The sequence below is a fragment of the Asparagus officinalis genome, chromosome 6, assembly GCF_001876935.1.
Source record: "Asparagus officinalis chromosome 6, Aspof.V1, whole genome shotgun sequence".
Taxonomy (NCBI): domain Eukaryota; kingdom Viridiplantae; phylum Streptophyta; class Magnoliopsida; order Asparagales; family Asparagaceae; genus Asparagus; species Asparagus officinalis.
The window spans coordinates 21,565,910-21,589,114 of record NC_033799.1 but is presented as its reverse complement, the minus strand read 5'-3'; the positions used below and the strand labels follow the sequence as shown (position 1 = coordinate 21,589,114).

The 23,205-nt window shown below is 39.9% G+C and overlaps 1 protein-coding gene and 1 pseudogene across 1 annotated transcript; one reads left to right on the top strand and one right to left on the bottom strand.

Annotated features, from left to right (window-relative positions):
- LOC109845509 lies at positions 470-7,479 on the top strand (annotated as a pseudogene).
- Positions 15,474-19,092, bottom strand: LOC109845888 (probable LRR receptor-like serine/threonine-protein kinase At3g47570). Its single transcript, XM_020415139.1, has 4 exons — positions 19,067-19,092; positions 17,400-17,927; positions 16,427-17,046; positions 15,474-15,733 (listed from the first exon to the last, which is right to left on the bottom strand). Exons 1-4 carry the CDS (start codon positions 19,090-19,092, stop codon positions 15,474-15,476), a joined length of 1,434 nt encoding a protein of 477 aa, XP_020270728.1.

Here is a 23,205-nt window from a genome sequence, read left to right as displayed (position 1 = left end):
GAAGCATGGAAGTTTTCTCCGCTTTCTTGGTACATCTTAAAAGGAATTTTTATTGATAATAAATAAAAAAACATTTTTTAGGAACATCGAAGCAATTCTCAAAAGTTAGTAGCCTTTATTTAGTGTACAAAAGAAAAATTCAAACTGAAAATGTCGTAATTATAGAAATCACCATGAAATATTAAAAAATATTTTAACAAAATTTATTTTTTATTTATTTGTTTTTTCTCCCTCCAGGGGAAAAAAAAAATCCCAAGTTGTCCTAGGAGAAAGCATGACCATTTCTTTGGTCTCCAACAAAACAAAGAAAATAAAAAAAGACCATAAGGCTGGGGACCACAACCGTTCCATCCAATGTGATACTTACACGTGTCCGTAAAAGACTGGGTTCCACCAAGCCTCGCGGGTGTTTTAATTTCAAAGTGCGCACCCCCTCGTCTCCTTGCTTTCATTTCTCATCCCTTCCTCTTCTCAAGATTCCGGCGCCAAAATCCCATCGATTACTATAAATAACAAACTCTCCCTCATTTATTCTCCTTCCTTTTTCGAACTTCAGCAAATTAAAAAGACTCATTTTTTAGGGTTTTCCTGCCCTCCATCAGACAGAGTGGAGAAGAGGAGAAGAGAAGCGACTCTCTCTTTGGCTTCTCCTCTCTCGTTGCAACGCGCATTGAGATCTAGGTATTTTTTCATCTTTTAAAGGTTATTTTGTTGTTTAGATCTTGAATTTGATCGATTCTTTGAGGTTTTGTCTCTTGTGGGCGGTTTCGTTGGGTTTGATCTCGGATCGAGTGATTTTGTTCTTTTCTTTAAGAAAAAAAAATTAATCCCTAAATTTTGATTGGAAATGAACCAGTTTCTTTTGTCGTCTTGAATTATCACCCTTTACAATTTGTTAGTACACATGAACACGAATTGATATTTGTAGATGAAGAAATTTCGGGGAAAGCCCAAATTTTGTAATTAATTAAGAGGTGATTAGTGTTGTTAAATAAGTATGACAAGTGCTACTTAAGATATAGATGATGGTGCAATTTTCCAAAAAAAAAAAAGGGTTGCCTTTGACTGAATTTTGGGAAGTAGGAGCTTCTATGATTCAATCTTCACCCTCATCGTTCCTTAATTTTTGGTTAGGTATTAGATTACGGCTACAAAATTACTTCTTCTCTCCCAGAGATTAAGTTTTGATATGGACTAATTGAGAAATTAGTCACCTGCTAAAACTCAACCGACTGCATATTTTTTTTTTATATAAAAAAGGATAATCACCTTCATATGAAAATTCCTTATCTCATGGGGTTTTCACTTTTAAGAAATGTTGTTTTCTAATTTGTTTGTAATATCGTTATATAGCTGATTTTCTTTACAAAAACTCAGGAATGGATCACATTAGGCACCCATTCAGTGGAATTATTAAAGATGAAAAGAGAGCGTTATGTTCATTGAGCAGATTGGATCGCGGGGTTTCATTCAGGATTTAGGTACTTGTTCAATACTCAATCTTAGAACAATCTTGAACCCTGTTGTTAGTGTTTTTAATGAATTTCTCATCGATTTTCAGGATCTTGGCACCTACCATGTACATCTTTTTCGCTTCTGCTCTTCCAGTTATCGCTTTCGGGGAGCAACTAAGTAAAGATACAGGTGAATTCCATTACCGATCTTTTTGATGCAGTATCATGAATTCAGTAGTTTAAGATATCTTCATGGTATTTGTTTCAGATGGAGTACTGAGCACAGTGGAAACTTTAGCTTCTACTGCTCTCTGTGGTATAATACATTCGATGCTAGGAGGACAACCCATGCTGATTGTAGGAGTTGCAGAGCCCACGGTGATAATGTACACATATCTATACAATTTTGCCAAAGACCGAGAAGACTTGGGTGCACGATTGTTCTTGGCTTGGGCTGGATGGTAATAGTTCGTCAATATGAGATGGGTTCTTCTCTGTAAAATTGATTTCCCTTAAATCAATTTGTTTTTTGTTTTATAAATGTCTCTGCAGGGTTTGCATTTGGACTGCTGTCATGCTATTTCTTATGGCAGCTTTTAATGCTTCCGCTATTATTAGTAGATTCACAAGGATAGCAGGAGAACTCTTTGGAATGTTAATCACAGTTCTCTTCTTTCAAGAAGCTATTAAGGTGATTTTTCAGAAAAGTTTGAATCGACCTCTAGCAGCAAAATGAATTGTGTCTCAGTTTTTCTCCACTGTTCTAATTATAGGGAGTAGTGAGCGAGTTTAATGTACCTAAAGGCGAAGATTCTAATTCACTGGTAAACCAGTTCCAGTGGCTATATACAAATGGATTGCTGGGGATTATATTTTCCTTTGGTCTGCTGTATACTGCATTGAAGAGCAGGAGGGCAAGGTCATGGAGATATGGGGCAGGTTTGTGAAAACTGAGTTTAATTATTTGTATTAATTAAGATGATTTTCTGCAAATGATCTGAGTAAGCCCATGATTTTCTGCAAATGATCTTTGAGTAAGCCCATGATTTTCTGCAAATGATCTTTGAGTAAGCCCACGTAATGAATGCAGGGTGGCTTAGGAGTTTCATTGCTGACTATGGAGTCCCTTTGATGGTGGTTGTGTGGACTGCAATGTCATATGGAATGCCTAGCAAAGTTCCTTCTGGAGTTCCAAGGAGGCTTTTTAGTCCCCTTCCATGGGATTCAAAATCGACACATCATTGGACGGTTGCAAAGGTCAGAACATAACACAATTCATAATTCTCAATTTAAACATATTGTTTTTTTATCAGGTCAAATTATAACATGACTGATATAATTACCCATTAAATCCAATTATTTTCTAGTTACAATACTTGAAAGGTATATCATCAAAGAGAATCATCGTAGTGTTTTTACAGTGAACTCACTGGATAAAGAAAATCTAACGTCAAAGTAAGTTCTGTTCTCTTCAGTACGTGCCCCAAGACCTTATTCTCTTGCCTTATCGTAATTCTGTGCATCTCCCTGTCATTTTGTAGCTTTTGGCCTAATCCTTGATTCATATATTTCTTTAATATCATCATATATGACAGAAGTTATCCTACAATTAGGGATCAAATTTACATACTTTTTAATTACATTGGTATATTGGTATCTCCACCAAACTAATAAATGTTCCAGAATCAGCTGCACTTTGCTTGACATCTTTTGTGCTAATTGGCCTTATTTTCCTGACGGAAAACAGAATCAAGCACAATAAGTTCACTTGCAGCCAAAATGAAAATCACAAACTGGCAAGAGCTACGTCATACCAAGTTCAGATGTCCAGTTATTTAAATTCCGTATTTCTTTTAAGACATTTGAATTTTCATTAAGAATCAAGTAGAAACTAATAATATTTCTTTGACATATGTATCTGCATTCTTTTGTTTTCCATAAAGGATTTTATGATGTCCACTTATGCCAGCATGAGCACTGATTTAATTTTCTTTATGCAACAACTGCAGGATTTGCTGTCAGTTCCTGCTGTCTACATTTTTGCTGCAATAATACCAGCCTTAATGGTTGCAGGCCTTTATTTCTTTGACCATAGTGTTGCTTCACAGATGGCACAACAAAAGGAGTTTAATCTTAAAAATCCATCTGCCTACCATTATGACATTTTAGTCCTTGGCGTTATGGTATAAACCTATAATATTTGAATTTTTTTTCCTTCCACATGCTTACAAGTTTACTCTAGGAGTACAGGGTTTGATACTAGTTTTGTGATTTATGGTTCCAGGTTTTGATTTGTGGGCTTCTTGGAATTCCTCCTTCAAATGGAGTACTTCCACAGTCTCCCATGCATACTAAGAGCCTTGCTGTTCTCAAGGGTCAGGTGTGTGTACATTATTAGTATCAAGTAAATGGCTGTTATGTAGATGCCGATGCTGAACTTTTCTGATTTTGAAGTGATATGATATGGAATTTATATTTGCAGTTAATTCGAAAGAAAATGGTTGAAAGTGCTAAGAAGAGCATTATGCAACACGCCAGCAAGACAGAAATATATGGGAAAATGCAAGAGGTTTTCATAGAAATGGACAAAGGACATACGGTTAGTTGCCTGTCATGAATTTTTAACATTTCCTTTGTTTTCACGGGTTGCAAATATGTTTCTTTAATGAGTATGCTGATAGCTGGGCTTATAGTTTATTCTAGGTATCAGGAGAGGCAGCCATATGTAAGTTTTTCAGAAAGGTCATAACCAAGAACAAATGCATTTAAATTTTATTGTGAGAAATTGGTTTTATCCTTGCCTTTGTCTTATATGATGCTCCAGAATGAATGAGATGTAAGTTTGTAAGCTTATCATACACATGAGCTTAATAAACAGCATACCAAATAGGACTTTTCTGGCTTGCCAATGACCTATTGGGCTTTATAGTCAGAACACACTCTTGTTTAATATTTCCTCTGTCAATGCAAAATCGGAAGATTGATATCAGTTTGTCAGCTGGAACAATTTAATTGCATCTGGCTAATAAAGTAGCAGACCACCTGGTACCACTAATGGATACTATGAACAAGAACCAAAATTTTACGAAATAAACTAAGAAGTCTTTTGGTAGTAAAAGGTGCATGAGCATACACGTGAAAAAAGCCAGAATTGTTTTAGACACTGCTTGTACTATAAATACCTCACGCATGGATAACACCTTTATTCTGGTATTATTGCAAAAATATTTTCAGATATTTTACGTAATAGCTCAATTTCCTTTGATTATGTGCAAAGATAACATATAGCAACTTGCTATCTGCAGGCAATCAAGGTGGATAAAGAACTGAAGAACTTAAAAGATGCAGTTATGGGAAATGGAACCAATGGAAAGGAAATGAGCAGTTCGTTTGATCCCGAGAAGCACATAGATGAATACTTGCCTGTTCGTGTAAATGAGCAGAGAGTGACCAATCTGTTTCAGTCCCTCCTGGTGGGTGCTTGCCTTGGAGCTATGCCTGTTATCAAGAAAATACCCACCTCAGTTCTGTGGGGATATTTTGCTTACATGGCTTGTGATAGCCTCCCTGGTAATCAGTTCTGGGAAAGAATGTTACTTCTATTCATCACTCCTGGCAGGTGGTACAAGTAAGTCTTAGATATTCATGTAACAGGAGGGAGAAACATACTCTGACATACTTATATACAATATGAATGGGTACATTACATGCACATAAGCATCTACTTGTCATCATAAAGAACACTATACTCTAATTGTGGATGTAATGTAGTAATATAAACAGGAAGCAAGTACACAGAAATTACACAAATTTGTTTTTATTATGCCTAAAGCCAAAGACAACGCAGTTATCTCAATAGCTAACCAGGGATTATAACAGACGATTCTTTCTTATCTTAGATTCTTGTAAGGAAGGATAAGAGTAGATGTAGAAGAACTTGAACTGAAAGCAACTAAGAGACATACAACTGCAGGAGTTAGGACTTAACAGAACTATATGGAAGAATATGATTCATAAAGATGACCACAAAAAGTTGAGATAAATTCATTTGTTGTTGTCATTGCATCTATAGTTTCTTATGATATTGGATTCAAGTCTTTCAAACAATTCAAGTCCAGTTCACTGACTGCCATTTGCAAAGGATGTCAATTTAATTTCTTGAAAATTTTGGCAGGGTTCTTGAAGGTGACCATGCATCATTTGTAGAATCAGTTCCCTTCCGAAAGATAGCTACTTTCACAATCTTCCAGCTATTGTATCTTCTCGTGGTTTTCGGCATTACATGGATCCCTATAGCAGGAATCTTGTTCCCTCTTCCCTTCTTCATTCTAATCAGCATCAGGCAGCATGTTCTTCCTAAATTCTTCTGTCCACAAGATTTATGGGAGTTGGATGCGGCTGAATATGAAGAAATTGCAGGAGTCCATAGAGAGCATACCCTCTCATTTGGGGTATGAAATTTCCTTACAATAGTTTATATATCTCTCCTTTATCTTAAGAGCTTCTTGGTTGCGTGCATTTGTAGTTGCTGCAAGTTCGATATGTGTAGTTATAGTTGCGGACATTTGGTTTATTTTAAAAACTTTACAGTATACAGTTGAAGCTATAATTCATGTATTTGTTTTGGGGTAGCAATTGCAACCAGAGTTGCATCTTTAACCCCATTTTCAGCTCAATAAGACCACAAGTTATGCAAAATCTGCAAGGTTGTCAACTGCAAGTAACTACCTTTTGCGACTTTATTTGCAACTATATTTATTAGTTGTTACTAAAAGAACTATATTTATTAGTTATATTGAAACAAATAGATGAAAATGATAAAAAAATGTCTTATTTATAAACACCTTTAGTTGCGACCCTGTCATATAACAAAATAGATACAGCTCCTACATGACAATAGCATAAGAAGTGCCTTATTTCATTTATCATGTGGCAGGATAAGGATCGGGCTCAATTAGACAGCAGCAGCAACGATGTTGATGTTTGTGATGCTGAAATACTGGATGAGCTCACTACCAGCAGAGGGGAGTTCAAACATAGATCTTTGAGCTTCAATGAAGACAGAACTTCACAGGTTTTGCAGGTAACAATAATATCTACTCCCTAGTTACAAGTGAGGGTCCTGTAGATGCTTGACTGTAATTCCAAATATTTTAGTTGTGATATGGTCTTTATATTGGTCTAGCATCCGTATGTAGAGAAGTCATTATAAATTTCACAAAAATGACAATAAGTATCAAGTATTTTGCACAAAAATATCTTAAACTATTTTTTTAGAGAAATATCATGTACTCTCAAACCTGTAGAGATATATTCCATGACACCCCCCGCCCCCCCAAAAAAAGAAAAATCCACCATAACTATATGGTGGTTGACTTTATGACAGTTTTCTAAAACATAAATAAAAGTTCTTGATATTTAATTCATGATTAGCTTTCTTTATTTGATAGCATTTAATATTTTTCTGTCGATTTGAAAATTTATGGTTTTTATTAAAAATAATTTATAATATGTGCAAAACCCCTATTAGTTTGTGTTACTTGGTGAAATTTCTCTTAATAAGTACATCAAGTAGGTTTTTTTCTTTAGCAGTAAAACAAATAGGTCAGTATGCAAAGGCAGTTGCATATATAACATTCACTTTTTGTTGCTCTTAGGTTCATCCGGAGGTCAATCAACAAAGGAAGTAAATCTAGAGGAATGTTGATTGCACTTTGATGTCGAAATGAAGAGCTAAGAAGCAATTTGAAGATGTCAGTGCGATTTTTTGAGCTCCGCAGATGAGAGGTGCAAGTACTGTCAACATGTAAAGACTAGGAAAAATCGGAGTGCATATCAGCTGGTATATCTCGGTGATTTTTTTGTTAGCTTGGTTGAAAGTTTAGAAACTTATAAAATTTGGTGGAAACTGTGAGGGTTCTTTGATTTTCGTCTGTAAATCAAAATGGCAAAATGTATTACTTGGAATCATTAGCAATTCAAGCTGGTTTTCTCTAGTATGGGCCTGCCTTTTTTGTTGCCTCATTGGAAACAAATAGACAAATCAAATACTAATTTTGACCTGAAATTGAGCCTTTTGTTGACTGTTAATGGGCTATTTGGTAGAAAAGAGAGTACAGATGATGTTTTCTTCTGATTCAAGTATAGATGAATACACAGGTAAAATCCATCCAGCGAGCAAATACAATGAGTAGGGCACGATTTAGAATGGCAACTGGATTTATTTTGAACAAAGAGGAGGATATTTACATAAAACCGATGTTAGCTTAGTGAACTGAACTTTTAAATAACTATATTTACTTATTTGATTGTATATTTGATGTAAGATGCTATACATAGGAGATTGCTAGGAGATGTTTATTGTATATTTGATGTAAGATGCTACATATAGGAGATTGCTAGGAGGATGTTTATGTTGGGCGCAGAGTCACGCCCTCATGACGCGGAAGCGATATCACCTGAGAGATAGCCCTGACTTTTGTTATCACAAAAGCACAAGTCAACCTCTATGTTCTTGTTTCTCAAAGGAAAATAGAATAGATAGTGAAATTCTTATTTCTCAAAGGAAACAAGAATCGAAAGTGATATATTTCATCAAAGTGAAATATACACTCTTCCTCTCATCAGTTCTAAGACTGAAATATCGAGGGAACCTACACGCTATGGCAACACACAGTAAAAGACGAGACAACAGATTTACGTGGTTCGGCAAACTTGCCTACATCCACGGGAGGGGTGTTCCACTATGAGGAGAATACCAAACTATTACAAGTTCTCTCTCAACTCACTCTTTCTTTTCTTTCAAAAGAACTCCAATACAACCCACACCCCTAAAACTCCTCCACCCCTTCTCTATTTATAGGAGAGAACATGGGGGCAACTTTGAAATTTTAGGCGGGCACTCGCGGGAACAGAACACTCGCGCGTGCGGGAAAAGAAAACACGCGCACGAACTCGACGTGGACGGAGCAGGCGCACGAACACCAGTAGGCAGGGCACTGCGAACTATCGACTGTCGAGCTGCCGACGTCCGCGTCGTGTGGCTTGCAAGGAACCGTAGGATGGAGCCATGTGCGCGCGCACGAAAGCAGGCGGCACAGCGTCATCTCGTGGGCAGACGCCCACGTGGGTGGGCCCCCTTGTTCCCCATGATCACAATTCTCCACCTCGTACATCATTTGATAAACCTCAAATTTTAGACGAACACCAAAAGAACCCCACGAACTCCACCAGAGAGATCCAGGCCAAAACCAGGCCAAACCAGCTGCGTCACTATACCGCGGTTGCCTACGTACCCTCCACCGGGATCAAGCTAATCGTAGTTCTACTCTTATTCTCCAACATAGTCTCCACCTCACCTCCATCACCGCCCCGAAGGGCCATGCCCTCTTGGGCAAATCAACACGGGTTGATATGAAGCAAGTCCAAGCAATGCTGGAACTTACTACCTGTGACCACCTTGGTTAACATGTCCGCGGGATTCTCATTAGTATGCACCTTCATGAGAGAAATATCCTCTTCCTCTATGACATCCCGCACAAAATGATATCTGACGTCGATATGCTTGGTACGAGCATGGTGAACTTGATTTTTCGCCAAGTGAATCGCACTCTGGCTGTCGCACCACAAGTTCACGCTCTCCTGCTCAATCCCAAAATCTTCTAGAAGACTCCACAACCATAATGCTTCCTTCACTCCCTCCGTCATGGTCATGTACTCGACCTCTGTTGTAGATGTTGGGACAAACCCGGGGCCTAATAGAGCAGGGTCGCAGCAATAGTAGAGCAAAAGTAGAGATAAAATGTTGGACACACAGATTTACGTGGTTCGGCACTTGATTGCCTACGTCCACGGGTAAGGATAGAAGAATTCACTATGAGAAAAAACTCTGGAGTTACAAACTCTCTCTTTACAAGGAGAAACTCTCTCTATTTTTTTCTTTCTCACTCTTCTTATATAAGAAGTTGTTTCTGGGATGAGATTTTCTTAAGGATTTGGAGCCCTATTTATAGTTTTTAGAAAAATACTATGCACAATAAAATATTAATATTTTACTGTAGCAGTGGGCGCCGTCATTTTTGTTTTCTTTTCAAAACTTCAAAGATGGCTGCTGCTTTCGGTGATTTTGGAGTTGATAGGCGCCTGACAATCTCCCACTTGAAGATTTGATTGAGTATCAATCATATCTTCACACCATTCTTTCTATCTTACCATCTTCATGTTGCTTACGTCTCTGACAGACCACAAGAGGATCGACACCAAATGAATTTGTCAGTACTGACTGCTTTTGTCAAAAAATCTGCTAGGTTGTCTTTGGTGTGAATTTTCTGCATATCCACTGTTCCTTCTTCCACTTTCTCACGAACGAAGTGATACTGAACTCGAATGTGCTTGGTCTTTGAATGAAAGGCTGGATTTCTTGCCAAATGCAAAGCACTCTGACTGTCACAAAATAGAGAAATCTTCTTTTGTTCATAGTCGAGTTCCTCTAGCACCATCTTCAACCACATCGCTTCTTTACTAGCTTGTGTAGCTGCTACATACTCTGCTTCTGTTGTTGAAGTAGCCACAACTGACTGCAGTTTTGAAACCCAGCTTACAGCTCCGCCAGCAAGTGCAAACACATAACCTGTGGTGGATTTGCTATTATCACGATCACCTGCATAATCAGAATCAACATATCCACTGACAATAAAATCAGATCCCCCATAACATAATGCAACATTTGAGGTTCCTTGAATGTATCTTAGAACCCTCTTTACAGCATTCCAATGCTCTTTACCAGGATTCACTATGTATCGACTAACCACTCCCACTGCTTGTGCAATATCTGGTCTTGTACAAATCATCGCGAACATTAAGCTTCCCACTGCTGATGCATACGGTACTCGGGACATCTCCATCCTCTCTTCTTCACTGCTAGGACTCATACTGGAGGATAACTTGAAATTAACAGGAAGTGGGGTAGAAATTGACTTACAATCTTGCATGTTAAAGCGTCGCAAGATTTTCTTCAAATAGTTCTTCTGAGAAAGCCAAATCTTCCTATTAATTCTGTCTCGGTAAATTTGCATCCCTAGAATCTTGTTTGCAGATCCTAAATCCTTCATTTCAAATTCCCTAGCCAACTGAGCCTTTAATTCTTGGATACGATCTTTGTTGGGGCCTGCAACCAACATGTCGTCAACATACAACAATAGGATAACAAAGTTATTTTCACCAAACCTCTTGAAATATGCACAAGGGTCTGAAGTAAGTCTGTTGTATCCAAGGCTCATGATGAATGAATCAAATCTCTTGTACCAACACCTCGACGCCTGCTTTAGACCGTACAGAGATTTATTCAATCTGCAAACCAAGTTCTCTTTTCCTTTTTCTTCAAAACCTTCTGGTTGGAGCATGTAAATTTCTTCTTCAAGATCTCCATGAAGAAATGCTGTTTTCACATCTAGCTGCTCTAGATGTAAGTCAAATATAGCGCTCATAGCCAGGACAATTCGGACTGTTGTTAGTCGAACTACAGGAGAAAATATTTCATTAAAATCAATACCTTCTTTCTGAGCATATCCTTTTACCACCAATCTAGCACGATACCGCTCCACTTGATCATCGCCATTTCGCTTGATCTTGTAGACCCATTTGTTTCCAATGGTCTTTCTTCCTTGTGGCAGTGACACAAGTTCCTAAGTCTTGTTCTTATGGAGAGCTTCAATTTCTTCCTGCATTGCTGCCATCCACAAAGATGCATCTGTGCCATTTATAGCTTCATGAAAAGTTGATGGCTCTCCATCTTCTGTTAGAAGACAGTATGCAACATTACTCTCCGTAATATACTCCGAGTGCCAAGTCGGTGGTCTTCTCTCACGAGTTGACCTTCGAACTTCTGGAGCCTCGGCCTCGACTGGTTCTTGTACATCATGCTCCGGTGTCGCTTCAGAAGAATTCGGATTATCTTCTACCTGAACAGCTACAGTCTCCGAGTCCTTCCTCGAACTGCTTTATTTCTCTTTACTTTGTAGTTGGTTCTCTACAAAGATAACATCTCTGCTGATGATAACCTTGTGGGCAGTAGGATCCCACAGGCGATACCCCTTTACTCCATCAGCATACCCCAAGAATATGCATTTTCTGGATTTTGAATCCAGCTTTGTAATTTCTTGGGCATTGTACATTACGTACACTGGACATCCAAATATATAGAGGTTAGTCAGCTGGCTTGCCAGTCCACATCTCCATCGGCGTCTTCAATTGTATTGCAGTTGATGGAGATCGATTCACCACATAACAAGCGGTTTTTACTGCTTCCGCCCAAAAGACTTTTTCCAGATTTGCAGTAGCGAACATAGCTCTTGTTCTTTCCAACAGAGTTCTGTTCATCCGCTCCGCCACTCCATTTTGTTGAGGAGTATAAGCCGTACTGAATTGTCTTTTGATGCCTTCTTGCTTGCAGAATGCTAGGAATTCACCATCTGTGTATTCTCCTCCATTATCTGACCTCAAGCACTTGATCTTCTTCTCAGATTCAAGCTCGACCCGCGCTTTGTAGGCTTTAAAGACTGAGAACACATCCGCCTTCTTCTTGATAGGATACACCCAACATCTCCTGGAGTAATCATCAATAAAGGACACAAAGTACTTTGCTCCTCCTAAGGATGTAACTGGTGCTTGCCATACATCAGAATGAACCAGTTCCAGAATAGCCTTGCTTCTAGAACTCGATGTGTTGAACTTCAGTCGATGCTGCTTGCTTGTAACACAATGCTCGCAGAATGGAAGAGCTACCGAATTAAGTCCAGGAAGCAGTTTCTGATCGGAGAGAACCTTCAAGCCTCGTTCTGACATGTGGCCTAGCTTGCGATGCCACATCATGGTTTGTTCTTCTCCACGGCTGGTTGATGCCACACATGAATCAGCTTCCTGCAGAGTCTCTCCCTTGAGCATGTACAAATTTGCAGCTATCTTTTCTCCTTTTATTACCACAAGCGCCCCTCTAACAATCTTCATGACTCCATTTTCTATATGAGTCTTGCACCCGAGCTCATCTAATTGTCCCAAAGACAATAGATTCTTCTTCAAGCCCTTCACATGTCGCACATCTTGAATGGTGCGTATTATACCATCAAACATTTTGATTTTGATAGTACCAATACCACAAATCTCTAAGGCATGATCATTCCCCATGAATACAGATCCTCCTGAGATAGGTTCATATTTGTGAAACCAATCTCTCCGAGAGGTCATGTGCCAAGAGGCTGCTGAATCTAGAAGCCAGACATCAGCAAACTTCTTTCTGCCTTCATCAACAGTGGTTGCTCCACTGAATAGAATTTCACCATCCTCTGACGTGCTGACAACGCATCCTTGAGATGTTGATGGCTCTGAAGACTTTTTATCTCCACTCTTCTTGTTGTGCCAACACTCCGATTTAACGTGCCCTCTTTTGCCACAGTTGTAGCATTTGATATTCTTCTTACTTCGTGATTTCGATCTACCATGGGCATGACTCCCACTGGAGCCACGTTCTGTTGATCTTCCTCTCGTCACCGACAAGGCCTCCGCTTGCTGCGAACTTGTCTGCCTGTCTTCCTTGTTCTTGCGCCGATTTTCTTCCTCCAGAACAGCGGCTGCAACATCGTCGAAGACTAGATTGTCCGTGAGGACGTTGTTCGTCAGGTTGATGATGAGTTGATCATACGAGTCAGGTAGACTCTGAAGTAGAAGTTCTGCACGTTCATTCGCACCAACTGTATATCCCAACGTTGTGAGTTGGGAGAACAGTGTGTTTAGGGTGTTGATGTGGTCGGTCATCGATGTAGATTCCGCCATCCTCAGAGTGTAAAGTCTCCTTTTTAAGAAGATTTTATTGTGCATGGATTTCGCCTCATATAGCTTTGTTAGAGTATCCCAGATCTCCTTTGCTGTCTTCTTCTCCTCTATGCTTGACAGCACCCCGTCTGCTAATGCCAGATGGAGATTTGCAATAGCATTTTCGTCCATCTCGTTCCACTTCTTATCATCTGTGATGTCGTCCGGCCTTGCACCGATGGCCGCCAGGCAATTGTCTTTTCTTAAGATAGCCTTTATCTTTAACTTCCACAGTGAGAAATTACTCCCGTCGAATTTCTCGATCTTGAACTTCGCCGCCATTGCTTCTACCACGAACAGTAACTTCTTACTATCTCACGTAAATTGTACTGTATTTATGAACAGTAACCGTATACGTGAATAGTACCGTACTTGTAAATAGTACTGTATTTGTGAACAGTTTCGTACTCGTGAATAGTACCCGTCACCTCTAAAGGGTAAGTGATAACCTAACTTATTTTCTGATATGGAGGATCCACCTTTGGTGGCAGCCACAGAGCATACGATAAGTAGATATATACATGTACCCTAAGTTGGCTCTGATACCACTTGTTGGGACAAACCCGGGGCCTAATAGAGCAGGGTCGCAGCAATAGTAGAGCAAAAGTAGAGATAAAATATTGGACACACAGATTTACGTGGTTCGGCACTTGATTGCCTATGTCCACGGGCAAGGATAGAAGAATTCACTATGAGAAAAAACTCTGGAGTTACAAACTCTCTCTTTACAAGGAGAAACTCTCTCTATTTTTTTCTCTCTCACTCTTCTTATATAAGAAGTTGTTTCTGGGATGAGATTTTCTTAAGGATTTGGAGCCCTATTTATAGTTTTAGAAAAATACTATGCACAATAAAATATTAATATTTTACTGTAGCAGTGGGCCCCGTCATTTTTGTTTTCTTTTCAAAACTTCAAAGATGGCTGCTGCTTTCGGTGATTTTGGAGTTGATAGGCGCCTGACAGTAGAAAGTGTCACTGTAGCCTGCAACATCGATCGCCAACTAACTGGAGCTCCATGTATCCTGAATACATAACCAGTAGTAGATCGCCGTCTATCTAGATCGCTCGCATAATCTGAGTCCACATACCCGTCGACTTGACATGTATCTCCACCAAAACACAGACCCGTATCCGCGGTACCTTTCAAGTACCTCAGGACCCATTTCACCGCTTCCCAGTGCGTCTTTCCCGGATTCCCCATGAATCTACTGACATGCAGGCTTTGGAAAATCAAAAGAGGGATGCAACTGAAGACTAAATCATGATTTAATTATAAGACTTACCTTAGTTAAATTTCTAGTAAAATAATTACATAGAGCTTTGGGTAATGCTTATGCACATATTATAAGACATTACAAAAGACATGTTAATAATTTGATGTAAAACAGTTCAGAAGGATGTCAGGACCATCACCAAGAATTAATTAGATCTCAAATTTAACCTAGGTAAGTTCTTGGGTTAATTTTACAAGACATTTATAAGTGACCAAAACAGAGCATTTATCAGTTAATAAGTCCTAGTCGAATACCAATGTATGAAATAAAGACATAAGTCATAAACTTCGAACATGAAATGGGATGTTACTATTTGTTATGCGTCGTCTAAATGTAGTGGAATATAGGAATATCAGAGATATATCTGAACTTTCAACCAAGATCAGTACTTAACCTAAAAATGAAGGCTATATTTTACATAGTTATCAATGACTTTTCTGCATTACGCCTGAGATATGTCTAAGATTAAAATCAAGATCAGTATATGGGTTAACCTCAAAATACATTTATAAGTTGGTACACAGCATAAGAGCTCTTGGATATCTTTTTTCCAACTCAAACACCTTTTGGTTGACAAGACCTTTAGAACTCAGTAGAATTCGACATTAACCGACAGATATAAAACCTGTACACATTTACCACACATACATATCCAAATGCACATACCAATAATTTGATTAAAAAATTTTGAAGAGATAAATCCAATATATTTCTCATGTCAATGAATTTAAGAAACATATATCCGTTGCATTCCATAAGCTCCAACTCCAAGCAATGCATCCCTTATTGTCTGCAATGCTGTTGCAACAAATATTACATCCACTCGTTCTCTTGGCAACTCTTTCGAGCATAAAGCCCAACTCTAATAATAGGCTCTAATCATTCTTGGACTTTTCTTGAATCCGTAACCGAGTCATCCTCAAGGTTGAAATATCCACCCTCTGCTTGTTGTAACAGTAGAACTGGATCTATGACCTCTGTAACTCTATCAGGAAACATTACTTGGACAAAATTAGGAAGATTTTGGCCATCTTTGAACATATCATCAGTAGGTCCTATTCCTGTAAACATCTCTAGTAGAATGATTCCATAGCCGTATTCGTCTCCAGAAGTAGATACCTGAGCACCTGCACCGTATTCTGCAGTTGGTTGCCTTTTATGCAGTAAAGGTCAATTCATAATAAGCAAAACATATAAAGTAAACTTGAGGAAAATTTTTGTTTTAGAAGTTTTGAGGAAGACACATGTGTGGTGTAGCCGAGAAAAGCCGAAGTATATCAAGTTCAATTAGGAGGAATAAAAACATAGAACCATTGTATCATTTCCAATGTGGGACTAATTGTTATATAGGGTTAATTGCATATACACCCCCTGTACTATGAGGGGCGAACCAATTACTATCATAAACCATTTTATTAGCACTTACACCCCAAGCTCCAAATGATGTTGTCTCCCACTAGGTGGAGATACTAAGCGGGAATCACATGATGTGGCCTAATCTTGTCCCTACATCTACATTGGAGTTGGTGAAGGGTGGTTGAGGTTCTATCTTCGAGGTGTGATGTAGGGACAAGATTAGGTCACATCACTACCAAGTTGCTTTAAGCAACTTGGTACCAAGGTTCTCCATTTTTCTCATATATATATATGAGAAATATGGGTATGCTTGGTACCAAGCACAAAAAGTTGTGCTTGGTAGTGAGGTGTAAGATGCAAAATTTCAAAAGTCACTTTTTTCAAAATGAACAGTTAGAAATTTATCTTTCTATCATCAAATCCGAAAAATCAGTAAGTCTGATCTTCGACATATGTGCAAAAGACATTGAAATTACCTGGAGGAACGTATCCAATGGTTCCCTTTATCGCTATTGAGCAGCTAGAATTCTGTACAAGCATGCTCGTATCAGTTACTAACCTTGCCAGTCCAAAATCACCCACATGAGCAACCATATCATCATCAAGTAGAATATTACTAGGCTTCAGATCACAATGAATGACTTGTACTTGACAGTCATAATGTAGATATTTTAGTGCATCAGCAACATCAATGGCTATATTTAACCTCTGTATCAAGCTATGGCCCTTGTTTTCTGTATGCAACCATGCTTCCAAATTTCCATTAGGCATGAATTCAAATACTAGAGCTTTGGAATCGTCCACTTTTTTATCGACTGTGGAGCATGAGGTGAGAATTTTGATAAGATATCGATGTCTGATATTTCTCAAAGCCTCATATTCATCAGTGAAGCTCTTGGTTGCTCCTCGTCTCTCAAGTTTCAATATTTTCACAGCTACAATCGTATTATCATGATGGAGAATCACTCTGTATACCAAGGCATAACTTTCTGTGCCTATCAAATTGTTATCAGAGAAGCCATCAGTTGCCTTCGCTAGTTCCAAGTATGAAGCTCTGAGATACCGATCATTGGACCAAGGCAAAGCAGAAGTTACTCTTCTCGAGCAAGAGAGATGAGCAAGAGTAAGCCGAATATAATGCTAGCTATTAAAATGACTACTTTCAGCAACAAGGAGGATCCTTTCTTTTCAGTTGATTTCATAGAACACGAAGGCAACTGAAATTCTGAAATACCACCAAAAAAGCTCATTGTTTCCAGTAATCAAAGTTTCAGTTGCATTTCGAAAATCCCTTCCATTGGCACCTCGTGTTTTAAGTTATTGGTCGATAAATTTAGGGATACAAGACTCAATCTCCCAGGAAAATCAGGTATCGTCCTGACAGGTTATTTTGCGAAAGATCTAGCACCTGAAGGCCTTTTAAATTGTTTAAAGATGAAGGGATTTTACCTGTCAATAGAATTACCTTTTAAATTGTTTAAAGACTCTAGAAGCTGACAATCTCCTAAACTGCTCGGAATTTCACCTGTCAACTTATTTCCCACGACATACAGTATCCGAAGATATTTCATGCTACTGACTTCAAAAGGAATGCTACCAGAGAGTGAGTTATAAGATAAACCAAAAGATGTAAGGGAGGATAAGCTGAATATTTCTTTAGGTACTTCACCACCTAGATCATTATTACCTAGACCCAGCTCTTCTACTTGCTGCAAATTTCCAAGGCTTGAAGGTATAGAGCCATCCAAATTGTTTCCAGTAAGATAAGGGTTTACTAATTGAGTGAGATTGCCTATAGAAGATGGAATATTTCCTATTAGTCTGCTTCTATACAATGTTAACAGCTGCAAATTCTTCAGATTACCTATACTTTCAGGAATTACCCCAGTGAGAATGTTCAGCCCCAATGCCAATATAGTCAAATTCACTAGATTTCCAACTGATGAAGGAATTGTACCAGAGTTAGCTCTTGGAGACCTGTGTTGGGGAAAAACTCGGGGCTACGCTAAACCTCTAAAACAGCAGAAACACAGTATAGAGAAAAGTACACCAAGATTTAACGAGGTTTGGCAAACTTGTCTACGTTCTCGGGAGCCACACAATTAATTTCTTATTAATCTAAGAAATTATAATATAATAGCAGATCTCAAACTTAAGATCTCTCAATAAATGCCATACAAACACTGTACCTACAATGTTAATTTCCTCTCTTAATTACCAATTCCCTCTCTCTTAAATTCTCTCTTTTATTCCCCCCTCAAATCGCGTAAGCGCTGGAGAAAAGAAAAAGAGTAGAGAGAGAAAGAGGAGCCGCCGCCGCTTGGGTGAAAATCATGAGAAGGAGGAGGAGAAGCGCAACAATCTCGTGCTCGGGGTTTCCCTTTTATAGGGAAACCCTAGCGACAGGCTATCGCCAACCATGCCCGCGCGACCTCGCCTGCGGGCGCCTCGACCTTGCCTGAATCTTACGTCGAGCTCACCTACATCGCCCCAATCTTGCCTTGCAGAGCTGCGTCGCCTCGTGCTCACCTGCAGCCTTGCTCGACCTCGCCTGTAGACCGCCTCGACCTCACCTGAACTTTGACCTCGAGCTTGCCTGACGATCTTCTCAAGCTTGCCTCGAGCTTGCCATCGACCTCGCCTGCTCGCCTGCGGAGGTTTGTGTCTACACCCGACACTAACAATCTCCCACTTGGAGACCAAATCGTTGTTAGCAGGTTATCTCAACAAGCACTTTCTCCTGTGTGGCTCCGCTCTCATCACCTATGCATTAATGCCAACTGAAGTTGCGCATAACTCTAGTGTTTGAAATGTCACTGTCTTTGTGCGGAGGTTTGTGTCTACACCCGACACTAACAATCTCCCACTTGGAGACCAAATCGTTGTTAGCAGGTTATCTCAACAAGCACTTTCTCCTGTGTGGCTCCGCTCTCATCACCTATGCATTAATGCCAACTGAAGTTGCGCATAACTCTAGTGTTTGAAATGTCACTGTCTTTGTCAACATATCCGTTGGATTCTTACTTCTTTGGATCTTTTGTTCAAATCCTTTGGCAACTTGTCGAGATCTGTATCTTCTCAAACCATCATGTTCCTTTTTCACTCGATACACTCACTTGTTGTGATGTGCCTTCTTCCCCATGGACAACTCAGCTAGTTCTCATGTCTAGTTGTTGATCAGAGATTTCATCTCTTCTTTCATGGCAAGCTCCCACTTGCTCGTATCTCCACCCTGACAAGCTTTATCATAGCTTTCAAGCTCCCCTCCATCTGTCAGCAACTTATAATTCATGTATCTGCTGTTAGGCACAGGAGGACGAGAAGATCTTCTCAATATCAAAGCTGGTGCGTCGGGCTTCTGCACACCGTTCTGTCCAACAAGCTCTTCTGGCTGAGGACCTTCTGCATTGGGTTCTTCTGAGAGGTTACTCGGTACATCATCTGCATCTATAAATGTTGACTCGCTATCTAAGTCATCTGTCTTGCGCATGTCCTTATACATCACCTTCTCGTTAAATATCACATCTCTGCTCCTGATCACCTTCTTGTTTTCGTTGTCCTAAATATGATAGCCGAACTCATTTTCAGCATACCCGATAAATATGTATTTCTTAGACTTATGATCAAACTTATTCCTGCCTTGATCACTGATATGCACATAAGCTACACAACCGAAAACTTTGAGATGTAAGAGTTTTATCTCTTTTTCGCACCATACCTCCTCTGATATTCTCCAACGGAACCGATGGACCTTAGTTGATCAAGTAAGCTGTTGTGTTGACTGCTTCTGCCCAGAACTATTTCGGTAGATCTGACTGTATCCGAATGCTTCTGACTTTCTCTGTCAACGTTTGGTTCATCTACTCAGCCACACCATTGTGCTGAGGCATGTTGGGCATAGTTCTCTCCATTCTGATCTTGTGCTCATAACAGAGCTTCTTGAATCTGATATTTTTAAACTCACCACCATTGTCTGTTCTGAGTTTCTTTATTCTCAGTCCGGTCTCATTCTCGATCATAGCTTTTTATCTCCTAAAAACCTCAAATACTTCTGACTTCTGCTTCAGAAAGTAGACTCATACTTTCCGAGAGTGATTATCGATAAAAGTCATGAAGTAGTGTTTCCCACCAATGGACGCGATTGTGGTTGGTCCCCAAACATCTGAGTGAATGAGCTCTAGATTTTCTTTCCTAGGGGTTCTGTCACTTATCTGAAAGCTGTCCTTTTTCTGCTTTCTAAGTATTCATTCTTAATACATGTCAATCTCTACTGATTATAAACCTGAGAGTTTTCCCTTTGTGTACATAATCTTTATCCTCTTCTCACTCATATGACCGAGTTTCTGGTGCCACAGCCTTGAAGTCTCATCGCCTGCTGCAACTGAGATAAAACAACGTGCACTTGCTGTGATATACATGGTATCAATCTTCTTACCTCGGGCAATTGCCATTGTGCCTTTTGAAATCCTCCAATCATCACCATGGGAAGTCGTAGTGTAGCCTCCACTAGCCAGCTAGCTTATTGAGATTAAGTTCTTTTTCAGGTCAGGAATATGTCTGATATCCTTCAGCTTCCATATTGATCCATTCAACTTAATCTTCACTACACCTTTTCTAATAATGGCACACGGTTCATCATCACTAAGGTATACATTTTTAAGATTTTCAGGAATATACTTCTCAAAAAATTATTTCTGAGAAGTAGCATGGAATGATGCTCCAGAGTCCAACACCCAAGACTCATCCTTCCTCTCCAAAGAGCATATCAATACATCATCTCCTCCTGAGGTGGAAGCAATATTTGCATCTGCCTTTGCCTCCCACTCCTTTTGTGCACTCTTACACTGATTCTTGTAGTGCTCGGTTTTTCCACATTTCCAACACTCGATAACCTTCGAGCTACTGGGATTCCTGGGTTTGGACCTCCTGTCCTCTAATCCATTTTCTCTGGTTGAACTTCTACTTCTTGACTCTATATGTAATACTGAAGAGGTCGTAGCTTCACCCAACTCTCTCCGTCGAATCTCTTCACTGAGAATCAGATCACGAACGTCATCGAACTTTAACTTGTTACTTCCCGACGAGCTACTCACAGCTATGACTATAGAATTCTAGCTTTCTGGTAGGGAAGATAAAATGATTAATGCTTGTACTTCTTCATCAAACTCAATATCAACTAAACTTAATTGGGTCGTGACTGTATTGAGTTTATTAAGATGATGTGCTACCGATGCACCTTCCGTCATTTGCAGATTGAATAACCGTCTCATTAAATAAACTTTGTTTGAGACTGATGACTTCTCATACATATTTGAGAGTGCTGTCATAAGACCAACCAAGGTCTTTTCTTTTGTAATGTTAAAAGCAACATTGTGGGTTAACGTTAAATGAATAACCCAAGGGTTTTTTTTGTCTAGAAGATTCTAATCTTCTTCCTTCATACCCTCCGGCTTCTTCCTCGAAAGGGGTTGATACAAATTCTTTTGGTACAGATAATTCTCTATCTGCATCTTCCAAAATCCAAAATCTGGTACATCAAACTTCTCTAATCTCACATTTCCTTTATTTGCGGCCATCGCTCCCACTTGAATCTGACTTTCTCTAAATCATTTCAGACTCTGATACCAGTTGTTGGGGGAAAACCCGGGACTACACTAAACCTCTAAAATAGCAGAAACACAGTATAGAAAAAATAGCAGAAATGCAGTATAGAAAAAAATACACACAATTAATTTCTTATTAATCTAAAAAATTATAATACAAGAACAGATCTTAAACTTGATATCTCTCAATAAATGTAATACCAACATTATAGCTATAGTGTTAATTTCCTCTCTTAATTACCAATTCTCTCTCTCTCTCTCTCTCTTAAATTCTCTCTTTTATTCCCCCTCAAATCACGTGAGAGTTGGAGAAAAGAAAAAGAGCAGAGAGAGAAAGAGGAGTCGACGCCGCTTGGGTGAAAATTACAAGAAGGAGGAGGAGGAGAAGCGCAACAATCTCGTGCTCGGGGTTTCCCTTTTATAGGGAAACCCTAGCGACAGACTGTCGCCAGCCATGCGCCATGACCTCGCCTGTGGGCGTCTCGACCTCGCCTGGATCTTGTGTCGAGCTCGCCTGCATCGCCCCAAGCTCGCCTATGGAGATGCCTCGCCTAGCGCTCGCCTGCAGCTCTGCTCGAGGCTGGCGACAGGCTGTCGCCAGCCAAGCGCGCGCTCAACCTCGCCTGCGGGCGCCTCGACCTCGCTTGCAAGAAGCCACCTCGAGCTCACCTGGATTTTGCATCGACCTCGCCTGCTTTACCCTCGTCGAGCTCGCCTGCATTGACCCAAGCTCGCCTGCGGAGCTACGTCGCCTCAAGCTCGCCTGACGCAAGCCTTGAGCTCGCCTGCAACTCGCCGACAACCTTGTCTGATCTTGAGCTCGCCTGAACTTCGACCTCGAGCTCGCCTGACGATCTTCTCAAGCTCGGCTTGAGCTCACTGTCGACCTCATCTGCTCGTCTGCAGAGGTTTGTGGTACACCCGACAACAACAACCTGTAGAAAGGTTACCTATCGAATTTGGTAATTCACCACCAAGATTGTTCTGATGCAGACTCAACATCTTCAACTGGCTGCAGTTCGCCAGAAAATTTAAAAACTCCCAGCTTTCGGCATCACTTGTTTTGAGTCGATTCGATTCTAAGTTTATCTGAGAGAGAGAACTTAGTCTCCCTAAATTCAACGGTATTCTCCCATTTAAATTGTTACTGCTCATATTGATGGAAGATAGTCTTGAGGTATTGGAGAGCGAAAGTGGCATAGGCCCTTCAAATTGGTTACCATCAAAGAGAACCGTCTCGAGATTTGGTAGTGTTGCGCCCATCGTGGAAGGGAGATTTCCCTCAAACTGGTTAATGGCCAGGACGAAGTAGTACAATTTTGACAAAAGGAACAATACCTGAAAGTTTATTTTCAGAAACCTGTAAATACCGTAGGCTGTCCAGCCTTCCAATTTCTTCAGGGATGTTTCCCTCCAACTGATTAGTACGAAGCGCGATATGATACAGAGACGAAAGATTGCCGATTGAAGCTGGAATATAACCAGTTAGGCTGATGTTCGAACTAACGAAGTTGAGCTTTAAAAGATGGTCAATATTATCAGGAATGGTCGCGTGCAATGAATTATCACTCAAATCAAGAATTTGCTGTGAGTGGGGGGCACACCTACGCATGATCCCTTTCTGCGTGAGATAGCCGCCCACACCCATGTGA